Source organism: Bufo bufo, chromosome 7 (assembly GCF_905171765.1).
Source record: "Bufo bufo chromosome 7, aBufBuf1.1, whole genome shotgun sequence".
NCBI classification, from domain to species: domain Eukaryota; kingdom Metazoa; phylum Chordata; class Amphibia; order Anura; family Bufonidae; genus Bufo; species Bufo bufo.
The window spans coordinates 62,410,599-62,431,806 of NC_053395.1; the positions used below are offsets into that span (position 1 = coordinate 62,410,599).

A 21,208-nucleotide genomic window follows, 5' to 3' on the forward strand; every position below is an offset into this window, starting at 1 on the left:
TCTGTTCATTCAGACCGGCACAAGGCAGAGAGCTAAGAAACAATGCTTCAGAAATAAACGCTGAAGTGCCCATTATACAGCCACACTGAAAACTTGCCTTTTTGCTTCCCATACATTTCAGGCAGCTCTAAGCATCGCAGAGCGGCAGCTTATAACAGAGAAGCTACATGTCCGTTCTTGGCATGGCCGCGGCTTAAGCCATCACTATACGATCCTCAGCGCTGCCTCCCATTGAAATGAATGGGAGGCAGAAAGGACATGGTTGCTGGTGGGTTTTTGGTAAAATCTTGGTGCGGCTGTCCATGCCAAAATTACGTTGTAAAAGCCACCATGTGAACGGGCCTTAAGGGTGGATTCACAGTAGCTTTTTCAGCACTTTTGCATATTTTTTTTATCTGAAAAATACCAGCTTAAAGTGTATGGGAAAAATGAAATGCGATTTGTGTGTTCAAACAATGTTGTCTTCAGGTTTTTTTTTCCACAAAAATGCCCATATAAAAAAAAAAAAAAGCTAATGTGTGTGAAGAAAGCCTTATGCACATTCCATATGGAGCCTGGCTGCTGCTCCGTGTGCGCGATTCAGTGTAATGGTCACATAACCAGTCACTAGTCTACTATTACAGAAGAGCCTGTGGTCAGAAGCAGAGCTTTCCACTGGTCTGTGTACCTAAGGTCAGTGACTGGTATACAGCCACTCCAGCTGTTGTGAAACTACAATTCCCAGCATGCTCCATTCATTTCTATTAGTTCTGAGCAGAGCACTATTGCATGCTGGGAGTTGTAGTTTCACAACAGCTGGCGTGTCAGAGATTGCCCACCCCCGATCTACGCTATTGCATCTCAGATACAAATGGAAAAGGGTTGCAGTACCAGACTCGGGCCCTGGATGAGAGAGGCCCTTTGCTCCCAAACTAAAACATCCGTATTGTTACAAGAAGTAAAATGATCTCGCCTTAGGGTCCATTTACACGCAAAACACGGACACCGGCAATGTGCATTCCGCATTTTGCGGACCGCACATCGCCGGCACTCTCATAGAAAATGCCTTTTCTTGTCCGCAATTGCGGACAAGAATAGGACATGTTCTATTTTTTTTGCGGATCCGCAAATGCGGACAGCACATTCCGTCCCCATTGAAAATGAATGGGTCTGCACCTGTTCCGCAAAATTGCGGAACGGATGTGGACCCATTTTGCGGACGTGTGAATAGACCCTTAGTGTTGTGTAGGGCTACGTTCAGATATCTGGCTGGCTGTCGGCTTCCCAAGAATAGCGTGTATTTGTCCAGCTGAAACCCAAGCGGCCGGATCCTATTATAGTCATTGGAGATCTGGCAGTGAACGGCAGTACCCGACAGGCTGTTCTCTGCCAAATTTTGTAGTGCAGATGTGAACGTACCCCAATACCTGCCTGTTTGGGTGAATTTCATACCCTATGAAAGTTCATTAGCCCACAGAGATTAAGAAAAATTGTGTGCATTTCTACATATTCTGAATTTAAAAAACTGCAGGTATTGCAAGGATGATCTTGCGTTGCTGGGTGTGTACGGACACGGCCTGATCTGCATCCATGTTATTGTACTGCCATACTCCTGGGTTTCATTTAAAGCTGAAAACATGTGCTCATCTTAAAGGGGTTGTCTGACCGAGTATTAAGACATAGGGACATCTCTCTTGGGGCTGCCTGCTAGGAGCCATTATGTATGCTCCCATCTAGTAGCACTTCACCTGTCTTTCTATTGCATGGACAGACGATCATCTGAATGACCGCCACGTAATACTAGAGGCTACTCCAGGAAAACATCCGCTGTGTGCTAGGAGGGATTGCTGCAGCACTCACGTTCTTAAAGGGGTTGTCTCTGATTAAATAAACCCTTTCAATTGGTTAGTCGAAAAATCCAAATGATCGCGAGGTTGTCAGAGCCCTGCCCTGAGTATTAGCACCAACACACCATAATATGGTCTCAAAATTCATATTTTTATTTTTTTACATGTTTTTCATAGGAAGAGAATTCTTAAAAAGGAAACATTATTACAATGGCGACTTGTTTGTGAAGCTGGAAAAGCTTTGTATGATTATGGCCTGTGGTTGGCATTTCAACCTCTTTTTCCGCAAGTATGCCCTTATTCTTTGCATGGGGTGTTAAAAAAAATAAAATTATTAACTGGGTAAAGACAGTCACATTTTAAAAGGTAAAAAACAAAACAGAAGATCTTAGCATCTCTGATGTGAAACACCAACCACTCCATGATTATTCAGAAATAGAAGGAAGGCTGCATGGTTGTGTTCCAGCATTAGCCAAAAAAATAAAATGCAGCAGATCCCTTGGTGCATCAGTCATGTAATGGGATGAACCAACATAAAGCAAGATAGTTACTAGGAGCTTGCGACACTGGACGAGTAACTGCCTAACTCACTAGCAATATACATATACAAATGGAGCCGGTCAAGAAGGTCATCTGGTACCACAAGCACCAAATTCACTCCAACTTTAGTCTCCTAATTCCACTTGAAAGAGGGTTAAATGCCGAACATTCACCACCACTCTAACACTGCGCTACATACTACGAGGTGACATAGCTATAGGTAAAAACACTGTGCACGCTGTTCATCAGTACAATAATTTAGGACAATGGAGACAAAACATACAAATGTAGGAACCACAGTGAAAATCTAAAAATGCTCATTTCATTCTTAAAAAAAAATTAAAATCTCTAACTGCTCTTCTGCCTCATCCTCTCCGGGAGCCTCCTGGCATGCTTTTCATAAGGCATTTTCCCGATCACAGGCTCATTTTGGAGAACTACAGGACCAGACAGGGTCACCGCAGTTATAAAACGAAGGCAACAAATCCAACACACCAACCCCTTTACCTTCCTATAGGATATGGGGGTTGTAGTGTCTAGAACCACGAGGAAAGGCTGGGCTTACTATGACCACCAGTGGGTTAGGCATGGTTAATTGAAAAAAAATCTCCCTTCAAATCGGGTCGGCAATCAGCGAATTAATACGTTAAATTAGTGGGATGCTTAAAAACGGCTGCGGGGAGAGACGTTCACATTCCAGGGGAGATGTCCACTGAAGCAGGATGAAACACATTCAAGTAACACATGGTGTGATTGTAGGAAAGAGTACTGCGTGCATCAGTGGCGTCAGCAAGAGACTGGCTGCTGGGGAGGACATACACCTTCCGAACAGGACACGGGTCTATTATTTTTCACAGTATTAGTTCTGCTTTCTTCACACATGTTGGTGAAGGGATGTGGTTAATTAGCTATGTGTCTCTGTGCCATTCGGTGTCAGCTTGGTTTTCTTCTCCACCCGAGGTCCTTTGGCAGAATACTGAACCAAGAGAAAAGGCTCTTTGGTCTCTCCTTCTCCAACAATGCTCTCCTCATCCTCCGACTGGCTGAGCTTCTGCAAACGAAGGTAACACCAGCAACCCAGAATTAAGGCACCAAGGGCTGCAATGGCGATAAGGATAACAATGACTGTAACCACGCCGGTGGTGGGGTTATGGTCCATTATAGACATGGCTGGGGTTAGGTGCTGTAGGTCAAGTCTTCAGCCTTTGATCCGGTAGGAGACAAGAAACTCTGTCAATATCAAAAGAATAATTAATAACTATGCAAAGACATTTGGGTGCAACAACATGGCCGAAATGTTTTTGTTTTTTTTCATCTTTGATTTATTATTTATGCTTGAATATTAAAAGGCATCTGTTGGCAGATTTGTACCTATGACGCTAGCTGACCTGTTACATGTGCACTTGGCAGCTGCAGGCATCTGTGTTGATCCCATGTTTATATGTGCCCGCATCGTAGAATTATTTTTTTTTATATATATATTCAAATGAGCCTCTAGAAGCAACGGGGGAGTTGCTGTTACACCTAGAGGTTCTGCTCTCTCAACTGCCGCACCGTTTGTGCTTTGATTGACGGTACCAGGTAGTGTAAACCTCATCACACCTGGGCACATATGAACATGGGACCAACACAGATGTCTTCAGCTGCCAAGCGCACATGTAACAGGTCAGCCAGTGTCATAGGTACAAATCTGCTGACAGATGCCCTTTAACGTTTTATATTGTAACTGAGCATCAGGAATTTTGAATCTTTTTCTGCTGGGGCCTCTTCAACTAATACCTAGGCCTCACCATTAGTGGTTCATGGCCAAATTTGTTTTTAAAAAAATTACCTTAATGGGGTTGTGCCGTGAGTCAATATTCGATGACCTATCCTCAGGATAAAGATACTTTAATACAGAGAAGGCGTGGCACTCTCGTCAGATATTTTGGTGGTGCTTGTTGTGCTGACTTCCCAGCCAGAATCATATAATAAAGGAAGACCAACAGCACTCTGTAGATAACTTCTGTTTAGAGTTTTTATTATGCAAAGCAACTTCACCAGAAATAGTGATGTTTCGGTCGTAAGACCTTTATCAAACACAAGTTGCCGAAGAAGGAATGGATAAATAGAATGTAGAACAGTCAGAGCTGTGCCGAGTTGATAATGGTGTATCCACACACATGTGATCGCTTGGGTGTGGATACACCATTATCAACTCCGCACAGCTCTGACTGTTCTACATTCTATTTATCCATTCCTTCTTCGGCAACTTGTGTTTGATAAAGGTCTTACGACCGAAACATCACTATTTCTGGTGAAGTTGCTTTGCATAATAAAAACTCTAAACAGAAGTTATCTACAGAGTGCTGTTGGGTTTCCTTTATTCTATCCTCAGGATAGACATTCAAATAGTAGGTGACAGCAGCATCTTTCTCCATAAATTCTTTTAATAATCAGTCCATGAAAAATGTACAAAAAAGGCCAATAGCGACAGCAACGTTTCGACTACACAGTAGTCTTTGTCAAGCTTGACAAAGACTACCGTGTAGTCGAAACGTTGCTGCCGCTATTGGCCTTTTTTGTACATTTTTCATGGACTGATTATTAAAAGAATTTATGGAGAAAGATGCTGCTGTCACCTACTATTTGAATGTCTATCCGAGGGCGACCGTTGATCGGTGCCAGAGATAGGCTGGTGCATATCTCCATAATTGAGTCAGTAAGGTACAGAAGTGCTCTACACAGAAAATTATTCCACTATCCTCAGGATAGGTCATCAATACCAGATTGGCAGGGGGCCAACTCTTGGCACCCCCGCAGATCAGCTGCTTGAAGGGACAGTGTCACTCTTGGGAGTGCTACTTCATCTTCAACCTGCGTGTTGTCTCCTCTGTAGAGGTAGCACAATGCAATTACAACTGCTTGTCCCGAGGCCTACCTCAAAGATTAAGAAGCACTGTTCTGGATTCACCTGGATCAAGCCCAGTCTGATCACTCAGGCAATCATAGTGAGACCAGTGCATATGTTAAAGAGGACCTTTCACTAGAATAAAAAATCTAAACTAAGCATACAGACATGGAAAGCGGCGCCCAGGGATCTCCCTGCACTTACTATTATCCCTGGGCGCCGCTCCGTTCTCCCGGTATAGGCTCCGGTATCTTCATATGTTCAGTTCAACTGGGTGGAGCCTGCCGGCGTCTCCTTCTCCCAGGCAGTAGCGCTGGCCAATCGCAGCGCTCAGCTCATAGCCTGAGAGAGAAAAAAAACTCAGGCTATGAGCTGAGCGCTGCGATTGGCCAGCGCTACTGCCTGGGAGAAGGAGACGCCGGCAGGCTCCACCCAGTTGAACTGAACATATGAAGATAACGGAGCCTATACCGGGAGAACGGAGCGGCGCCCAGGGATAATAGTAAGTGCAGGGAGATCCCTGGGTGCCGCTCTCCATGTCTGTATGCTTAGTTTAGATTTTTTTAAACTAGTGAAAGGTCCTCTTTAATAGCCACTTTTTTTTTTTTTATAATATATTTTTATTTAGCAAGATACATTGTACACATTAAAAGCCAACAGCATGTACATCATGTAGAGTCTGTTGTTACATAGTTGACTAATCACTTTTTTTTTTTTTTTTTGGTCCTCTCAACACAAGCCTCCTACAATAAGAACAAAACCCCCAGGCCAGCGCCAGCTGGTGACAACCAAAATGATGGCCATTACAGCTACTAAAGAGATTGGTGCCTAGTTCACAGGCGTCCAAAATAGAAAACCTTCCTTGACAAACAGTGAAACATGCCCAGGCCCACATAAAGGCAGGACTAGGCAGATCTGCACCCCTGCCTACCATATGCCCAGTAGGTCTATGGATTATACAGGTGAAGCTCGAAAAATTTGCATATCGTGCAAAGTTCATTTATTTCAGTAATGCAACTTAAAAAGGTGAAAATAATATATGAGATAGACTCATTACATGCAAAGCGAGATATTTCAATCCTTTATTTGTTATAATTTGGATAATTATGGCTTATAGCTTATGAAACCCCAAAGTCACAATCTCAGGTACCCTTTGCTCAGGGGGTATGGATTAATTAGATGACTAGAGTGTGACACTTTGAGCCTAGAATATTGAACATTTTCACAAAATTCTAATTTTAAGCTGCATTAATGCAATTCCTTTTAATTTGCATTACTGAAATAAATGGACTTTTGCACGATCTTCAAATTTTTAGAGTTTCACCTGTACTGTATGTACACTGTAATGGCTAAAAATCACAATCACACACATCTGTAGGACACTTTTTTAATGGGTAAACAGCTTTTTTTTTGTCTTCTATTCCATTTTTCTGAAAAAGCAATCAAGTTCAGTTCAGGAATGACAGGACTAAGCAGCAGTCAGAGGTCAGTGTATTCACAGGCGCAAAACAAACCAGGCCGGAGACACAGCAGACCACCACATCCGCTCTCAATCCCATTCCTAGGTGGACGGATCCAGATATATATATAGTTACCGCTTCCTCGCCAAGTGTAGGGCTCAGTGAGGAGACAAATGTCTGCTGAAGTAATGATGAAGCTTGTTCCTATCAACAGCTGTCAAGCCAAATCTCACATGTGGTTTTCTGGTTTTACAAAAAATAAACACTAGCATTCGACCGTAAGTCATATGATGGAGTTCTGAGTGCATTTTTACTCCTCCAGTTTAATTTTGATCCGTGACCCTCACCCTGGTTTACATCCAGTGCAAGGCTCATGGAAAGTGTCTGTAGCATCAGGTTTCTGCCTCTCCTTGCTCTCTAAGCTCGACTGTCACAGATCCAAGCCTGCTTGAAGCCCTGCTGGGAAAAGACCGCCCTAAGACACGGCATCATTGCTGACATCATGTCTACAGGGCAGGGTCCAGGAGAATGATCAGAACAGTGCCCTCAGAGGCAAGGTCACTGATGATAGTGTCTACAGGACAAAGCCTTACAAACCTTACCATGCCTCAGATGTCGACGTGATGTCATTGGGACAGGGAACCAGCACAGTGGAAAATGTCATGTGATTGGTTATCTGTAATGCCCCATTTTCCTATCATTATTAGTAAGTGATAACATTTACTGTCAATTAATGTTTCAAAGGGGTTGTTCAGTATAACTGTCCTGCGATTGCTCATTTTCCTAATATCATATTACCTGTATGGCCAGTCTTCAGATCGTGATGCCAGTCACGTGACCCCATCTGTAGCCCAGTGTGTTTCTTCCTGTGATGTCAAGTGCACTGGCGTGTTTCTGCGTCCACATCCTGCCCATGTAATTTACATAGACAAGGAGTGGATGGCATTATCAGTGCCGGAGAATAGAGGCGATCTGATGATGGCGTCTCCTCCCTGTCCATGTAAATTATATGAGTTACATTATATGGGGATGCAGAGAGAAGCAGGAAAAAAAAAGACAGAGGCAAGCCAGTGGGCGCGTGACGTCACCAGAAACACAAAGTGCTATACAGACAGGGTCACATGACTGGCATTGCAATCTACAGATATGGCCTATACACGTAACATTAGGAAATGAGTGATCGCAGGACAGTGATATATGCACCCTGCACCACCACGGTTTAGCTGTTCTGCAGTAGCTCCAGTGCAGGAACTACACAGCTCTCCATTGCTCAGCAAACGGAGCTAGTTACTGCAGCACTGCTCCCACTAAAGTAAATAGGAGCAGTGCTGGACACAATGGATGGAGTTACTGCAGCACTGCTCCCACTAAAGTAAATAGGAGCAGTGCTGGACACAATGGATGGAGTTACTGCAGCACTTCTCCCACTAAAGTAAATAGGAGCAGTGCTGGACACAATGGATGGAGTTACTGCAGCACTTCTCCCACTAAAGTAAATAGGAGCAGTGCTGGACACAATGGATGGAGTTACTGCAGAACAAATTCAGTTCTAACACGTGACTCTTGGATAAAACAGAATTAGTGTAATTTTCACGCCACAAGATGCACCCCCACCCGCGCCCCCATAAAAATAGGGGGAAATGGCAGAATGTGTTATGGAGAAAATACAAATGACCGGCGGCGAGTTTTAGCGCCGTCCAGAGCAGGAGAGGAAAGTTTATTTATTTTTTGTCTGATCTGAGGTATGAGGAGGAATGGGGGTATGATAGGTGTCTGACCTGAGGAGCAATAGGGGTCTGATGGAGCTTGGGGATTTGATCTGAGGTCTGATGGAACTTGGGTTTGATCTGAGGTCTGATGGTGCTTGGGGGTCTGATCTGAGGTCTGATGAAAAATATTCTTATTTTCCTCCTTTATATCCTAGGTGCATCTTATAGAGCAAAAATACGGTATGTCTATCAAGCATAATTCCAATAACAGGAAAGTCAAGGCCCTGTCGGTGTACAAATAAGACTCACAGCTCCTCAAATTCAGAATGTAAATCATTATATGCCTGGTAAAGCAAGGTTTTAGATTACTCCATGGTCGATATCCTACACATCCTATTTCCACTCTCGCCCTTTACAGAAAAAAAAAAAAAAAATATCTATATTTCTAGAAGTGAGCAGTAATTTACCACAACCCTTGTTGCGTGCAGTAAGTGCACCACTGTTCATACATTTATGTACCACTTGTTCGTTCTTTACCTCAACTGAACCTGATCCTTGGAGAGTCCTCCTTTAAAGAGGGACTGTCACACCTTCACAGAAGTAAAACTGGCTTCATAGCTTGACAGCCGCCTCTTCGCTGGTTTTCTCTTCTAGAGCGAATGGGTGCCACACTAGTCTGGTGGGGAGTCTCTAGTTACCAGTGTCAGTGGAACATCACCTCAGGCATTGACATTGGACAGTAGAAGACAACCCATCTGACAATTCACTAGTATTGGATGCTGAAACTATCTGCATAGAGGAAACTAAAGGCACTGGAACCAGTGAAGGGCCAGCTGTAAAGGGAGGCAGCCAGTTTTAGTTTGGTGAGGATGTGACGGGTCCTCTTAGGCATCATACTACTGGTATTTTAAAGGCTCTGTACACCTTTGGAGGCTATTTTTGTTTATGCATTTTACTCATCTCTGGCTAAAAATCTTTTTTAATTGGATTTTATTAAAAATATTGAGCCATTCTGTCACAAAGGGTTAACTGTTTTTCTAACTGTGTGACTGGTACTTTCACTTTGTGACAACCCTTATCTCCAATTTACTAAGAGGTCATAAACACTTACTGAGCTTTAAAGGGATTATCCAACCCCTATAATGCCCCCCAAAAATGCCCATGCCTCTCATACTGGTTATACTTACCCTGCTCCCTGGCACCCTTGTTGCTTCTGATCCCCCCACGGCCATCAATGCATCTCCCTGTCGCGCGGATCAAAACATCCGGCGACAATAGCAGGCAGTGATGGAGACGAGCCTTCCTAGCGTTACCCGCGATGCTAGGGAGGCTCGTCCCCGTTGTGGCCTGCTATTGGCTATACCCCCCATCCTCCGATGATTTGATCTGCGAAACGGGGAGATGAGGGGTAAGTATAACCAGTATGAGGGGCATTATAGGGGTTGGATAACCCCCTTTAATGAGCGTTTATAAGGTCAGAGAGCAGAGATAAGGAGTCTGTCTGCTCCCCAGATGGGAGAAAAGAAAAACCAAAGGCTGCTACTACAGCATCTCAGCTATGTACACAAAACAGGATTCCATATTTTTAATAAAGACCAATTGAAAAAATGATTTTAGCTCAAAATAAGTACAATGCAATAATAAAAAAAGGTGTACATAGCCTTAAAGCAAAGCACCATAAGCCAATATTCAGATGTTGTGGTTGCCCAGAATGCCCAGACATCCTGTTGGTCTCTATGTTTTATCCCTGAAGACTCACAAGAAATCACAGACTTAAAGGCGTTTTATGAATTTACAGAAGATTCCTCCCCGTGGGCCATCCTGGGTACTAAAGCTGCTCACACACACATTAGATCGCTATCTGACTACTATTCCTCCCGACTCCACCATATCCACAGCTGGACAAACATGAGTTTTCTCTGTGTAGAGGCGAATTATTTGCCCCCGTGGCTTACATCACACAAGGAGAAAGGATTAGGCATGTTGGATCCATCTATCGTTCTCATATTTGGAGGCGTTCCCTGTATCATTAACCAATGCTATAGGCTAGATATTTGTGAGATGAAACAGGTATGCACTATGGTTGAAAGGTCCAGAAATCATTGACCTAGGAGGAGGCAGAGTCGCCACGTACTGTTGGCAGGAATCTCACCAGTCTAGATCCTCATCCATTAGATATGTCGCTGTCAGAATCCATCAGGTTGTGATCCGGTTTATTACTCTCATGTAGCATAAGCTGAGCGGCCTGTGTGGCTTATGTCCAAATCTCAACTTGTAATCAGTGGAAAATTCCATTGTGAGCTGAATGACGGGGCTCTCGGCTGCTCAGTCACCTCCCTCACCAGTGACAAACATCTCTCTTTCTAGATGCTGCAGAACTGAAGCAGCGCTGACTAATGACTCAAATCACGAGGCCTCTATAAAATTGTTTAGACTGCCCGTGACAGGTATCCGCTACAACCCTTACCGAGAAAAATAATGCACATGTAAAGTGCCTATATACCTGCGGGCTTGTGCAGGGCACGCTAACCAACACGTCTGCATGGGAGGCCAAATTCCCACCTTCAAATATATGGTAAAAATCTGTTATTTACAGTTTACGCTGCATTGAAGTTACATTTCGGGATCACTGTAAATGAGGAAGACTTCAGATGTTTCCAGGTGGGAAAGTTGTACGTGATCTTATAACAATCACTACAGAAGATCAGCTGTATGAGGAAAAGGCATGCGCTGTGTGCGTGTCGTCTCCCTTCCTGCTTGCTATGGACATTGCAGCAGGAAGAGACAGCAGATGGCACCTGCCTTCTCCTCCTACAGCTGATCTGATATTGATAACCTAGGTCATCAATATTAAAATCCATCTAAATGTGCCACTGATCACTCAATGAATGATCATTACATGAAGGCACTGCTAGTGTGGTCACCTAAATCAGTGTTCCTCAACTCCAGTCCTCAGGATTTGCTTAGTATTGAGCTGGTGACATAATTAATGTCCATACATCAGCTACCACAGGTATTTATTCTGTGGGACCTTCTCAATTCATGACCGGCAGGTGGGCCCTGAGGACTGGAGTTGAGGAACACTGACGACTCTGGACAGCAGATTGCACTGCTGCCTAGAAACAATAGGAGAGATTTATCAAAACTGGTGCAAGGGAAAACTGGCTTAGTTGTCTATTGCAACCAATCAGATCCCACCTTTTATTTTCCAAAGGAGTTCTGAAAAATATAAGGTGGAATCTGATTGGGCAACTAAGCCAGATTTCCTTTACACCAGTTTTGATAAATCTTCCTCAGTGAATGTGTCTGGAGACAATCGATCACTCGTTTATATCGCCGTTTGTGGATCCAGCAGGCTATTCTGGCACAGAGCACCCTGTCAGATCCTCTACTTTACCACCGGATACCGACTGACTACAATGGGGTCCGGTGCTGATCCGGCCAATTTTCGGCAAAAATCTCAGGTTTCGACTGGAAGAAAACCTTTGCACACAGCGGTCTATGTGCGGCCGAAACCCGACATTTATGCCAGAAACCGGCCAGATCATCACCGGACCCCACTGCAGTCAATGCGGTAACAGAGATCCGGCAATGCCAGATCTGTGAGATTTGGCAGGCTGCTCTGTGCTGGAACAGCCTGCCGGATCTGCAAACGAGCAAGTTCACTGAGAGAAACATGCTTTGTGTCGGGAGTGTTATTTCCCGTCCTGGACTCTTGTAACGGGACCTCCAGGCATTATAATGATTTATAATGCTGTGTGTCTGTGCCAGACCTCTGCTGATTTTGTGATTTGTACTGACGACATTAGGTCAGTACAATTCAGTAAAGATAATGTAGGCCAGAGACACACAGCATTATAAATAATTATAATGACATGTGGTCCCGTGACAAGAGCAGAGTCCAGGAGGGGAAATCATACTCCCACACGGAGCGCATTTCCCACAGACAACTCGCTTGTCTGAAACTAGGTCTACATGACGACCTATGTCGCGCGACAATTTTTATAATGATAGATAGTCTATGGCGTCGCACTGAGACAGTCGCAAAAAATCCATTCGAAATGGATTTTTCTGCGACTGTCGCGTCGCAGCATCTCGCACTGCGAAACCATAGACTGCCATTATAAATATTGTCGCGTGACATTGGTGCGAAAAAATGTCACACGACAAATGTTGCAGTGTAGTTGTGCCCTGTCTGTCGCGGGACACATGTCATCTTGTAGACCTAGCCTAAAGGCTCTGTGGAGGAGCCATATAGCTAGTGCCGAGTACTGGATCAGATCCATGAGGTCCGGAAAGCCTTTCCTTCAGTTTGCAACAAAACCAAGCTTGGTTTTAATCTGCCTGTAACAGGTCTATGTCCGGCAGAGAGAAGAGATGGCCTCAGCAGGGATCACTGTTACCTATGAGAACTCTCAGGAGTCAGTCACTTCTCCTGGGAGCAGCACCGCACTGCGTACAACCAAGAGAACATAGAAAACAAGACCTTAGAAAAGAAGCTTGTCTTCAGGTACATGTTATTGCCAAGTCGTGGGAACCACATGCAACTACTGGTAATTGCCGGGCTGCAGCTGCCATGATTTTATTTGCAAGTACAGGCACAGTGTAGTATTTGGCGGTAAGGTTGGGTTCCCGATGCGTTTTAGCCCACTGCTGGGCTTTTCATCGGAGATTATACATCTGAATACCCAAAAAACAGTATGTATGTTTAAAACATTTGGACTCCACTTGCCCCGATGAAGTGAATGGCTCCATTGTGGTATATGCTTGAATACCATTTTCAGGTATTTAAAGGGCATCTGTCAGCAGTTCTGTACCTATAAAACGGTCTGACCTGTTACATGTGTGCTTGGCAGCTGAAGACGTCTGTGTTGGTCCCATGTTCATATGTGCCCGCATTGCTGAGAAAAATTATGTTTTATTATATGCAAATGAGCCTCTAGGAGCAACGGGGGCGTTGCTATTGCACAGAGAGCTGAGCTCATTGCTCCTAGAGGCTCATTTCCTCATTTATTAAAACATCATTTTTCTCACCAATGCGGGCACATATGAACATGGGAGGTGTACTCACATCTGTGGTTTACTGTGGTGAGTACACACATGCCCTATTTTTGTCTGCGACTACAGATCCTTCAAGCACATTATAGTCTATAGGTCCATGAAAGCCGCAGACAACGCAGACCCTTGTTCGTGGATCGTTACTAGGATATGCTCTGGAACACGGAGGACACATGGAGAGTAAAAAACCGACACAATGACCAAACACGGACCCTTTATGGATGAACCACTGACCATCTCGTCACAGATGACATCATGTCACCACTTTCAGATTGGTGATCGGAAATCTGTGTTCCAGATGATGACTGACCATTCATGGACACCACCATTCATTTGGCTGAATGAGTTTAGCATTGTGGAAAAGCATATTAAGAGATACCCATTTAATTTGTATGGGTCAGTGTTCATTTTCGGAGCTGTTCATTCTAACCTGGTACAGCGCCCTTTGTGAACACTGACCCTTCCAATTGAATGGGCATTGTCACATGAGTTACTCAAAAATGAGCCAAATGCCAGAATTAAAGAGAAGGTATACTCCCAGTCCCCCAGTTAATCCCTCACCACTTCCAGTGTTGAAATGCTGGTCTTCCCCACGGCCTTAGTTCACTTGGCTGCAGAGGTGACAAACCCATATAGCCTATGTCCCCGCTGCAGCCAACTGCTGGCCTCAGCAGTATATGGCACAAGACCACTGAAGTGAGTGATTGACTGCAGCAGTCGCCTGGTGTACACAGGCTCGTGATCTGTGCAGGGAAGAGCCGCAGCAATGATACTGGAAACGGGATTATACTGGGAGACTAGGGTGTTTTTCTATATTCTTCTATCATTTCTGGCTCTTGGCACATTCTTGAGTAACTCAAAAAACCCCTTGAACAACCAGGAATTTCCGACAACAAGACATACAAGAAGTGGTTGGTACAACACTCGGCATCTCTGGTGTCATTCTGCCAGTAAACCTGATGGAGAAATAGAAATCTAGGCAGCAAATATAAACTCTGCTGTTAAAAAGACAACAGGGGCCACTTCTGAACATTTTTAGGTCAGCTTGTGGTGAAAAAATTGTTGTAAGATCCTTTTTAAAGGTCTGTGCGACAATGTTTTTGTAGTAGTTTTTACACCATCCTCGCCACTTAGGAGGGGTTGGGACCGGGGCTTTGGCTCCAGCAAAGTTACTATCAAAGTCTTGGTATCTATGCCGGAAAACAGTAAAAAAAACACGACTCCAGTCAAGGCATGGACTACCAGAGGTGCACCTAATTCATGTCAAGGTGTGCACCCCTGAGGAAGCCAGCAGAGCCTGGCGATATGCGTTGGGCCCTTTTCCTGACCGCCATGCACACCCCCACTTTGCTACTTTGAATGATAAGTATTACAGCTTTCTACTTTGTTGATGGATTTCATGCACTTTAAACTGTTATACATCTATTCCTGTGGGGTACGTCCATGCTTTTGTGGTCTGTGTAATGGATTCACATGGCCCTGATATATTGTATACAATAATTTTAACTTGTCTCTTGTCGTGTCTGTTGCTTTCAATAAATTTGATACAATTTTTAGATGTGTGGCTTTTATCACTGTATTCTTTTTCTTTTTTTGAATCGCAAGGTGTGCACCTCCAGCAGCATGTGGGGGTGGGGGGAGACAAAGAACGGCAAGCCGGTCTTTGTAAGAAAGGACATGTCATTCTGCTTCTGTTCCCCGGTCCCAGCGGTATTATACATGAAGATTATAACGCACCATAAAGCCTCATTCACACGTCAGTGTTTCACAGACGTGTGCTGTACGTGTTCTCGACGTCCCTATTCACTGAAATGTGTGTATTCAGACATCAGTGGCTTTAGCACGGCCCGTGGGTCAGTGGCTTTAGCACGGCCCGTGGGTCAGTGGCTTTAGCACGGCCCGTGGGTCAGTGGCTTTAGCGCGGATGCATGCTCTATTTTGTCCATGGTCACAGATCCATCACGTCCATTATAGTCTATGGGTCCGTGAAAACCACGGATCATTAAGAAGAGATGCTTTGAAAATTATTTTTCAGCTGTTCAGCGTCAGTGAAACACGGATGCAACACGGACAGCAAAAAACGGACACACAGATCCTTCACAGAGAGCTTCACTGATGCATCACTGACCACATGCTCACGGATTTGAGCACGGACATGTGAATTAGGCTTAACACAAAAGAGGTCATCCGTGTGCGGGAATGCAGGAAGAAGCAGAGTATGGCTACTAGGATTGCAGTACAGTAATTATGCTAAAAGGGATGTAATATGAAGACCACTACCTGTCCATATGCCCTGGTATGGACATCATAGAGGTGGTCCCCTGCTCGAGACCCCCCGTCCATGAGCCAGAATGGAAAGCCATTCTATACAAACAGCTCCCGTTCTGGTGAAATACTAAATCAGCTTTTCAGTCACCGCTGCAGTGGAAATGTTTTTCAGGCTGCACCTAAGGGAACATGCACACGTTCAGGAGTCATGTGCGGAGAATCCGCAGGCAAATCTGTGCGGATTTTCCACATGTGAATTTTACTAAGTGAATGAAGAAAATCCGGTCAGGAAAAATAAAATAAATTGACATGCTGCAGATTTTAAAATCCGCACCGCAGCTCAAAATCCGCGCGGAAAAAAATCTGCATAGTGCGCATTGATAATTTTAAATTCTCATAGAATACAATGTACATGACCCACGGTGCGGATTTTCCACACGCAATCCTGATCGTGTGCATTTAGCCTTACGGTGCAAAATCAGATGTTTGCCAGGGGTGCAGAACATCTGAGGAGGCAACCCCTTTAAAAGGACTCGGTCACCATGATCTTGGACTATCATCTGCAATAATACATTAGTACTAGACATATGGAGACCAGATCACTAGGTTTTACTTTCCTACTGCCCAAACCCCGTCCCCGTCAGTGCTCGTAGCTGCACTGACATAGTCTGGACTGCGGTGCACGCACATATGATGGAGCAGTCCGGACTGTGAACTTCAGAGCAGCTTTCAGCACTGACAGCAGAGGAATGGGGGGGGGGGGGGGGGGGGCTGCCTGGCTCCACATTAGTAGCACGCCTCTGTATCACGTATCCGCACAACGTTTATTTCCCTGCAGATTGTAACCGGATCCCGAGGAAATCCCGGATCAGAAATTCCTGCCGTCCTCGAGAAATAAGTAACCACATAGAGCAGTGCATACCTGAAAGCCCATGTGGCCGTATGTAATGTGATTAACCGTGCCATGCGATGCTGCACAAAGGGAACGAATTCTGGAGCGTGCAGCCCAATCCACAGCCACCATGGGCACACCGGAGAGCTACGGCACCCAACATATACCAGGATCAATGCCATGCTCAACCAGTCCACAGCACACAGAAGCCCCTGCATCCCGTCATTCATGTGCAGCTCGAAGCTTCTGGGCCCCAGTACAGAAGGGATACTGGTGTGTGATCCCACTGTATGGGATCTATGGAATATACTGACATCATACGGTATAGGATCTATATAGTATTACATAACACACTGTACATGATGTATAAAATAACACTAATACAGGATCTGTACAATATGACATCACACACTAATACAGGATCTGTACAATATGACATCACACACTGTACACGATCTGTACAATATGACATCACACACTAATACAGGAGCTGTACTATATGACATCACACACTGTACAGGATCTTCTATATATGACATCACACACTGTACAGGATCTTCTATATATGACATCACACACTGTACAGGATCTTCTATATATGACATCACACACTGTACAGGATCTTCTATATATGACATCACACACTGTACAGGATCTTCTATATATGACATCACACACTATAGGATATATATATATATGACATCACACACTGTACAGGATCTATATATATGACATCACACACTACACACATTATAATAATGGATTATTCCCTCTGTCCCCATTCCACCACTGATCAGTTAGGATAGGTACCTGGGTGCAGCCACCACACGCCAGTCCTCTGATGTGCCAGGCATGGTGCCCGCTGTTACCAATGCTACCCACAGTGGCACAATACTGCCCCACGAGGTAAAGCAGGGCAGCATTGCCTCCTTTGCTTTGTCTTTTTCTACAGCGGAACAGCTAGACCTAAAAGAGGCTGAACCTGAGGGGGCATTGTCCGGTGCCAGCCCGTGTGAGGCTACCAGTACCAGGAGTACCTTCATTACACCTCTGGTCTTTGCAGTGCAGGCTGGCGGGCTCTGGCTAACCACACACACAGTACATGCATGCACTGACAATCCACGAGCACGCTCACCTTCTCCGGGCTGCAGCGGGGTCAGCACGGCCACCTTTCAGCGCTCCCGGCGGGCACGGATCGGGCTGCAGAGCCGCATACCCCGAAAATTCGCCACAACCCAACCCCGCATTCTGATTAGCATAACGGTACCCCCCTTACTTAAAGCCTACGCTGACGTCAGCAGAACCACTCGACCAATCGCAGAGCAGCACAGACGTCTAGCTTAGCGACAGCTGCAGGGCGGGGGCAACGTAGCAACAGGGAGCGAGCTGAGATCACGTGACGCCCAGCATATGACCCGCAGTGAAGTGCGGTAAAGAGGAGTTCAAAAGAACCTCAGCAGAAGCGCGTTAACCCTTTCAGTACCGGGCCACTTTTCACCTTAAATCCCAGGCCGATTTTTGCAAATCCGACATGTTTCACTTTATGTGGTAATAACTTTGGAACGCTTTTTTAAGCCTCTTGCACACGACCGTATGTGTTTTGCGGTCCGCAAAAAAAGATCTGCAAAAAATACGGATGACATCCGTGTGCATTCCGTATTTTGCGGAACGGAACAGCTGGCCCCTAATAGAACAGTCCTATCCTTGTCCATAATGCGGACAAGAATAGGACATGTTCTATTATTTTGCGGAAGGGAAATACGGAAACGGAATGCACACATAGTACCTTCAGTTTTTTTGTGGACCCCTTTGAAATGAATGGTTCCGTAAAAAAACGGAACGGACACGGAAAGAAAATACATTCGTTTTAGAGGCCTCATCCAAGCCATTCTAAGATTGTTTTCTCATGACACATTGTACTTCATGACACTGGTAAATTTGAGTCGTTATATTTCACCTTTATTTATAAAATTTACCAAAAATGTGAAAAATTCACAATTTTCTACATTTAAATTTTTCTACTTTTAAGACAGAGTAATACCGCATAAAATGGTTATCAGTCAACATTCCCCATATGTCTGCTTTATGTTGACATCATTTTGTAAATGTCATTTTATTTTTTTAGGACGTTAGAAGGCTTAGCAGTTTAGAAGCTATTTTTAAAATTTTCAACAAAATTTCCAAAACCATTTTTTTAAGCACCAATTCAGTTATAAAGTGATTTAGAGGCGCTTGGGGTACTTTCACACTAGCGTTTGTTTTCCGGTGTTGAGTTCCATCACAGGAGCTCTATACCGGAAAAGAACTGATCAGTTTTATCCTAATGCATTCTGAATGGAGAGAAATCCGTTCAGGATGCATCAGTTCAGTCCCTCTTACGTTTTTTGAATGGAGAAAATACCGCAGCATGCTGCAGTTTTCTCTCTGGCCAAAAATCCTGAACACTTGCCGGAATGCGGATCCGGCATTAATTTACATTTGAAGTGTATTAGTGCCGGATCCGGCATTAAGTGTTCCGGCAAAACGGATCCGGCTTTACGCAGACCTTTAAAAATGCAAAAAACAATTTATACCGGATCTGTTTTTCCGGATGACACCGGAGAGACGGATCCAGTATATCAATGCATTTGTCAGACGAATCCGGATCCGTATGACAAATGCCATCAGTTTGCGTCCGGATTGCCGGAATCCTCTGCCGCAAGTGTCAAAGTACTCTTGCGTAATGTAAACCACCCATAAATGACCCCATTTTGGAAACTACACCCCTCAAATTATTCAAAACTGATGTTACAAACTTTGTTAACCCTTGAGGTGTTCCACAAGAATTAAAGGAAATGGAAGTGAAATTTTAAAATTTCACTTCTTTGGTAGATTTTTTATTTTAATCAATTTTTATAGAGTCGGTCGATATGGACGCGGCGATACCTAATATGTCTACTTTTCTTTTTTTCCTTATTTTTTACAATTTCTTTTACCTTATTTTGGGAAAAGGACCCATTTTCTTTTTTTACTTGAAACAAAATTTTTTTGTAAAACTTTATTTTTTTAACCTATTTTTTCACTTTCTTTTTTGTCCCACTCTGGGACTTCCACTTTTGGGGGTCTGATCCCCTTTACAATGCATACAGCAGGAGTCCGGACCCCGTGCCAGACCCCTGCAGCTGATCGGCGTTATGCAGGAGAGGACGCCCCTGCATAACAGAAACAGAACTGATCCGTTTTGCAGCCCATAGACTTCTATTATGACAGAATGAATAACGGAATGCCTCTACAGGGATTCCGTTATGCATTCCGTCATAGAATTGCGTTATGGTCCGTGGTAACGGAATCCATAACGCAATTCACCTTTTACCAGTTAACGAAGCGTGAACGAATATCAAAATATGAAATTCGCTCATCTCTAGTTATAATTTGTAGCGTTCCTTTACATATTATTGATTATTATTATTATTATTATTTCTTTTAAAGCACCATTAATTCCATGGCGCTGTACATCCAGCCGGGGTTACACAGAAATAAAAAACACAGTAAACAAGAAACTATTAACAGACTGGTACAGAGGGGTAGACGACCCTGCCAGCAAGAGCCTACAATCTATAAGGGAAGAACACAGTAGGTGAGGGTATAGGCTGGTCTTGTGGCTGTGTGGTGGCAGCATGCTCATTGCAGATGGTAGGCTTTCCCGAAAACGTGGGTTTTCAGGTTACTCTTGAAGCTTTGGATGTTGGGGGAGAGCCTGATATGTTGGGGTAGTGAGTTTCAGAGTAGGGGTCAGGCATGTGAGAAATCTTGTAGTCGATTGTGTGAGGAACAGATGAGAGGAGAACAGAGGAGGAGGTCCTGTGAGGATCTGAGATTACGGGAGGGGATGTATCGAGAAAGCAGGTCAGAGATGTAAGGAGGGGACAGGTTGTGGACCGCCTGATATGAAGTTGTAAGTATTTTAAACTGAATTCGCTGGGCAATGGGGAGCCAGTGAAGAGATTGGCAGAGGGGGGAGGCAGAGGAGAAACGAGGGGAGGGGTGGATTAACCTAGCAGTAGAGTTGAGAATAGATTGGAGGGGAGCGAGAGTGCTTGATGGGAGGCCACACAGGAGGATGTTGAAGTAGTCCAGGCGGGAGATGATGAGAGCATGCGCTAGTATTTTAGTTGACTCAGGGGTGAGAATGTCGCGAACACGAGAGATGTTGGGAGTTGGAAATGACAGGTGGAGGTGAGGGTTTGGATGTGTGGCTTAAAGGACAGGGCAGAATCCAATGTCACTCCCAGGCAGCGGGCCTGCGAGACTGGAGAAAGGGTTGTGCTATTAACTGTGATGGACAGGTCAGGTAGGGGGGCTGAGTGACATGGGGGAAGGACAATGAATTCAGTTTTCTCCACATTGAGTTTTAGGAAGTGGGAAGAGAAGAATGAAGATATTGCTGACAGACACGCTGGGATTCTGGATATGAGGGTAGCAACATCTGGGCCGGAGAGGTAGGTTTGAGTGTTGCCAGCATAGAGGTGGTATTGGAAGCCATGGGACTCTATGAGCTGTCCCAGGCCTAATGTATAAGTGGAGAA

The 21,208-nt window shown here is 44.5% G+C and overlaps 1 protein-coding gene across 1 annotated transcript; it reads right to left on the minus strand.

The window, feature by feature from the left end:
- Nucleotides 1-2,885: 2,885 nt before the first annotated feature.
- Nucleotides 2,886-17,887, minus strand: SNN (stannin). The gene is made up of 2 exons (XM_040439218.1): nt 17,779-17,887; nt 2,886-3,594 (listed from the first exon to the last, which is right to left on the minus strand). The coding sequence occupies exon 2, from the start codon at nt 3,532-3,534 to the stop codon at nt 3,271-3,273; it is 264 nt and encodes an 87-aa protein (XP_040295152.1). The 5' UTR covers nt 3,535-3,594; nt 17,779-17,887; the 3' UTR covers nt 2,886-3,270.
- Nucleotides 17,888-21,208: the final 3,321 nt, after the last annotated feature.

Coding starts and splice junctions, on each gene's coding strand:
- SNN (XM_040439218.1), bottom strand. CDS start 3,534: ATGTCTATAATGGACCATAACCCCACCACCGGCGTGGTTACAGTCATT.